Raw genomic sequence first — 5,960 nt, forward strand, 5'->3', positions numbered from 1 at the left:
TACGAGTGGCAAGTGATCCTGTTGGAGGAGCATCACCTTAGACGTTAATAATAATTATAATAAAGGAAGGGTTAAATCTAAGATTCATGTAGACTAATCATTCAGTTTATTTTATTTTATTTTTGGTGGAGAAAAAAAAAAAAGTTTTATGTCACACATTGCCTATATTTCTCTTTAAATATCAACTTATTAAATAATCTTGAAGTTGTTCATCTTCACAAGAAATACTGCAGTAAAAAACTTAATACAAAAAATAAATGAAAAACTTCGAGGATTAGTGGGAGTTGAATGAATTCAAAACTACCTTCATGAGAATTTTTTAACAGGTTCATAAACTTTGACTGTTTTTCTTTAATCAAAACGATAAAAATCTTATTACCACAACTACATGGTCAATTATGTTTGTTCCTTATTTTTTTAAAAAATTTAAATGTTGAAATTAATACTTACAAAAATTATTTCATTACCCCTCATTTTTTTTTTGAATGCAGAATTTACAGTCATATTAGATAATAGGCATACATATTTTCAATATCATGGAGTATCATAATATTACGAGAAAGGGCAGAGATATAATACTGTACAAAAATATATTAATCGTTGAAGAAACAAAATACAAAGCAGAGAAATAGTTTATTACAAGCTAAGCTACGAAAATTGAAAGGAACATAAGTAGAAACAATCACATACTAATTATAGAAAATATTTTGGAAAATTCTTAGCCTGTCACAGTTGTTTGAGGCATCAGATCTTCCAATGTTATTGCGGAGAATGACTTTGGCAGTGGAGGCCATTGAGCTATGAGCTTCGAAGCTACTTGTCGCATGGTTGGCCTAGATTGGGGATTGGCAAGCAAGCATGCAAATGCTATTTTGATAATGTTGACAACACCTTCTGCAACTCGATTTTCAGGAAGTGGGATACGTTGGTCCATCACATCCTTCAACAATGAATGCTGGTTGATTTGAGAGAACGATGAGGAGGAAAAAGCAGATGCAGAAAGAGATGAGATGAGATCACCCGGATGCATTCCCATTATTACTTCCATTGTGACCACTCCAAAGCTGTAGACATCGCACTTCTCGTTCACTCTCATTGTGTAAGCTAGCTCTGCAAAAATTCTGGTCATTTTTTCATAGTATTGGCTGTATTGATCTGCTATAAACAGAAATTTAACAATTGATATATATATATATATGTTAAGAATGAAATCAAGTATGTACCTGGAGCTGTGTATCCGAAGGTGCCAGCAAATGAGGTCCAGTTGGTCGAGTCAGGCATCAAGAGCCGAGCTGTCCCAAAATCCGAAACATGAGCCTCGTATTCCAAATCTAAAAGAACATTGTTGCTGGAAATGTCTCGATGAATGATTGGAGGCGAGCAATCATGGTGCAAATACGATACTGCATTGGCCACTCCTTTAACAACATTAAGCCTTGTATTCCAATCCAAGCCCATTGCCTGTTCTTCGCTAGATAAATTCATCTTCAAACTTCCCCTTTCTATGAACTCGTAAACTAAAAAAGAGTGCTCTATTAATGAACAAAATCCATATAACTTCACAATATTCCGATGTCGAATATCTATTAACATGCGAATCTCATTTCTAAAAGTTTTCAAATCCACAAGCTCGCCCTCTCTGGATGGGTGAAGTTTCTTCACGGCAACCACCTGACCTGTTGGCAACATGGCTTGATAAACAATTCCGTATCCCCCTTTCCCTATATAATTATTGGAGTTGAAATTATTAGTGGCCTGGATGATAGTTTCATGTAGGATCTCCTCCTCATAGCCCCATACTGCAAAACTGAGTGGACTTTGTCGCTCTCCTAAAAAGGAGATTCTTTCTGTACTTGTTTGGTGACGAAAGTATAAACAACCAACCATGGTAAGTAGTAGAAGTAGACTGCCCAGGAGAGGAAAAAGAATCAAAATGACAATGTTGTTGCTCTTTCTCCTGCTTGTAAGAAGTGTACAAGGCTTTAGACCACTGGCATTTCCACAGAGACCACTATTATTCATAAAAGCTTCAAATGGAGCTTCATTGAAGCCTTTGATTTTGGGGATAGGGCCCTCTAGTTCATTGTAGGAAATGTCTACAGTTGTCAAGCTCACCAAATCTACAAAAGTAGTTGGAATCAAACCGGAAAGTTTGTTGTGAGACAGGTTCATTGTTTCTAACTGTTTCAATTGCCCCATTTCTGATGGTATCTCTCCTGCCAGAAGATTCCCACTGAGATCTAGATCTTCAAGAAAATGCAGGAAGCCTATCTCAGATGGGATGCTCCCTATGAACTTATTATGACTCAAGTTCAGCTGTAATAACTTTGAGCACTCTCCCAGTTGTTTTGGGATTGATCCACCAAGATTATTAGAAGCTAAATTAAGAGCACGAAGTTGAGATAGCATTTGGATTTCAACGGGAAGGACACCAAAAAGATGGTTGTTATGAAGAGCAAGGTTGAACAACGCCCTCAACTGCGCCAATTCTTTTGGAATTGCCCCCTTTAGGAGATTTGACGAGAGATCAATGACTTGTAGCCCAGTAGCCTTTCCAAGCTCTGATGGTATCTCACCGGTGATATTATTGTTTGACAATTGTAGGCTCGTCAAGTTGTGAAAACCTCCCCATTTCCACGTAAGCTCACCATACAAATCATTGTGACTTAGGTCCATATAGTTCAAGTTTGGGTAGAGGCCGAAATCTTCAGAAATATTCCCCGTCAATTGGTTCCATTCAAGCCTAACTCTAAATAGACGAGTACAATTTCGCAAGCTTTTAGGGATTGGACCAGAAAAATAATTGTAGCCGGCTGTAAAATTTACAAGTAACCCACCCAGGCACAAGTCTCGTGGTAAATGGCCAGTGAAACTATTTGAAAACAAATGCAGAACCATCAAATGTGTGAGATTATTCATCTCGGGGGGCAGAGAACCATTGAGATTATTGAAGTGCAATGTCAATTCAACAAGGGATTCAAGTTGTCCTATTTCCCGAGGAACAGATCCAGATAAATTATTCATGTCCAGATAAAGTTTAGTCATGATAGTCATGTTCCCAATAGAAGAAGGGATGGAACCAGAGAGTTTGTTATCAAAGAGAGAAAGAATTGATAAGTTTCTCAGATTTCCAATAGAAGAAGGGATCCTACCAGTTAAATTATTTTTTGACAAGTAAAGGGAACTGAGAGACTGCAGTGATCCAATTTCTGGAGGTATCAAGCCGGAGAGTTTGTTTTCCACGAGCGAAAGAATTGATAAGTTTCTCAGATTTCCAATAGAAGAAGGGATGGAACCAGAGAGTTTGTTATCAAAGAGAGAAAGAATTGATAAGTTTCTCAGATTTCCAATAGAAAAAGGGATCCTACCAGTTAAATTATTTTTTGACAAGTAAAGGGAACTGAGAGACTGCAGTGATCCAATTTCTGGAGGTATCAAGCCGGAGAGTTTGTTTTCCGAGAGATAAAGAATTGATAAGTTTCTCAGATTTCCAATAGAAGAAGGGATGGAACCAGAGAGTTTGTTATCAAAGAGAGAAAGAATTGATAAGTTTCTCAGATTTCCAATAGAAGAAGGGATCCTACCAGTTAAATTATTTTTTGACAAGTAAAGGGAACTGAGAGACTGCAGTGATCCAATTTCTGGAGGTATCAAGCCGGAGAGTTTGTTTTCCGCGAGAGAAAGAATTGATAAGTTTCTTAGATTTCCAATAAAAGAAGGCATGGCACCAGAGAGTTTGTTACCCCATAGATAGAGACTATATAGGTGTTTCAGAGCTCCAATAGAGGCTGGGATTAAACCAGTGAGATTATTTTCACAAAAGTACAAAAAGTTAAGACTTGTTAACAATCCTATCTCAAGTGGAATATTTCCTGTGAAATGATTACCACACAAGTCTAAATTGGTGATTTTGGTCAGGTTACTAATGTGGGATGGAATAGTTCCATAGAGTGAATTGTTCCAGAGATTGAGAGTGAGAAGATTTGGGAAGGATGAGAAGTTGAAACTATGAAGCGTACCTCTCAGACCAAAATTTGGAAGGCTGAAATCCGCGACACTTCCAGAATTGTCACAAGTGATCCCAAGCCACTTGCAAGGGCTGCTGCCAACCCAAGAAGATAGGACAGATTGGCTGTGGTTGTCATCAAGACTTGCTTTCCATTTTAGGAGAGCCTCCGCTTCTTCATTACCTTCAGCAGCTGCATATCTGGCAGCGCCAAATGAAGTTGCAGAGGAATTAGGAGAAAAGGCAAAGAAAGAAGGAAAGCACATTAGAAGGAGAAAAAAAAGGACTTGGAGAAACATTGAGACTGGTTTCTGTAGGAAGGACATCATGTCGAAGGGATATGGTTTGCTATGGAAGATGAAGATCCTAGGCTCCAATGATAGGTATTTATAGAAAAAAAGAAATGGAATATTTGTTGGAATTTTTAATTACAAAATTTCCTATTAATCTTTGTTCTTATTTTACAGACTTTGACATGCATACGTCAACAACAGTGACATCAGTTTTTATTGGGTGGAAGATTTGGTAAATCTTGGAAAATTCATTTCCAAGTCCTATAATTTCTAAAGATGCTTAATTGTTGGCCCATTTATTTCTAAACTAAATAAAAAAATAAAAATAACTAGGAAAAAAATATTTTGTTTTTTAAAATCTTTTGAATCAGTTTTCTCTCCTTTAATTGAATCGGTGAACAAATCAAAATCTTTCATTAATCGCGGGCTTTCGAACTACCATTGGTGATGCTAGGCGACTTCAACAAAACTCTACACGCTCATGAGAGAAGTAGTGGTCACCTCAATTCATCAGGTTCAACTTCATTCCACAAATTCATATCAGACCGTGAACTGGTTGAATTCAATTTGCAAGGGCATCGGTTCACTTGGTTTAGGGGTGGTGCTATTAGCCGCATTGACAGAGCTTTCGCTTCCCCGGATTTTCAGCTACAGTTCCCGTCTCTATCTCTCTGCCGCTACCCTAGAGGGTTGTCCGATCACTGTCAGCTGCTTCTCCAAAGCCCGAAGGTAGACTGGGGGTGGAAGCCGTTTCATTTCATAAATTGCTGGCTGTCGTACCCTTCTTTCTTAACAGATTTTGAGGCCCTCTGGTCTGAAAGCTGCAAGGAATTTCCAGGTGAGTTTAGTTTGATTAAGAAGCTGGGGAACATGGGAAAAAAGCTGAGACAATGGAATAAATCCACTTTCGGGGATCAAAATCTAAAACTTGCAGACATCCAGAACTCCATCACAACACTTGAAAACTTAAGCGAAGTGCGTCCCTTGTCTGAGACCAAAAAAACAAAGCTCCAGGGGCTGAATTCTGAGCAATGGGAGGTTAACAGAAGGGTGGAAGATATGTGGAGGCAAAAATCTCGTCAAAACTGGTGTAAAATGGGGGATAAGAACACTCGTTTTTTTCACATATCAGCAAGTCTAAAGAAGGGCCGTAACTACATTAGTAAGATTGAATATAATGGCAGTCATCTAGTCTCCTCAAATGATATAAAAGAAGGCGCTGTCAACTTCTTCTCATCCTTGTTTCGCAAACCAACATGTAAAAGAATTGAAATGGGAGGCTCAGGGTTCTCTAAAATTTCAGAAGCCAAATCAATTTGGCTAGAAAGACCACCTTCAATAGAAGAAGTGAAGCAAGCTGTGTGGGACTGTGATGGTTCCAAAGCCCCCGGCCCCGATGGTTTCACCTTTTGTTTCTATAAAAAGGTATGGAATATCATCAGCTCAGAGGTTTTTATGCTGGTTAAAAGTTTTTTCAGAACTGGTAAACTTCCAAAGGGTATCAACTCTTCTTTTGTAACTCTGATTCCGAAATCAAAGGGGCCGAGCAGATTCTCCCATTTTCGTCCGATAAGCCTGATTCACGGGCTATACAAAATAGTGGCAAAGCTACTGTCCACTAGGCTTCGACATGTCATGACAGATGTGATCAGTGTTAACCA

The 5,960-nt window shown here is 38.4% G+C and overlaps 1 protein-coding gene across 1 annotated transcript; it reads right to left on the reverse strand.

The window, feature by feature from the left end:
- Window positions 1–567: 567 nt before the first annotated feature.
- On the reverse strand, window positions 568–4,347 carry LOC118061419 (uncharacterized). Its single transcript, XM_035074840.2, has 2 exons — window positions 1,224–4,347; window positions 568–1,110 (listed from the first exon to the last, which is right to left on the reverse strand). The coding sequence occupies exons 1-2, from the start codon at window positions 4,333–4,335 to the stop codon at window positions 719–721; spliced, it is 3,504 nt and encodes a 1,167-aa protein (XP_034930731.1). The 5' UTR covers window positions 4,336–4,347; the 3' UTR covers window positions 568–718.
- Between the last annotated feature and the right edge of the window lie 1,613 nt (window positions 4,348–5,960).

The sequence above is a fragment of the Populus alba genome, chromosome 13 (genome assembly GCF_005239225.2).
Source record: "Populus alba chromosome 13, ASM523922v2, whole genome shotgun sequence".
In the NCBI taxonomy this organism is placed as follows: domain Eukaryota; kingdom Viridiplantae; phylum Streptophyta; class Magnoliopsida; order Malpighiales; family Salicaceae; genus Populus; species Populus alba.

What these genes read in the sequence shown, in the direction of transcription:
- LOC118061419 (XM_035074840.2), bottom strand. Translation starts at nt 4,335, where the DNA reads ATGATGTCCTTCCTACAGAAACCAGTCTCAATGTTTCTCCAAGTCCTT. An exon ending in CTTCGGATACACAGCTCCAG is followed by an intron (nt 1,111 to 1,223) that starts GTACATACTTGA and finishes GAATTTTTGCAG; the next exon opens with AGCTAGCTTACACAATGAGA.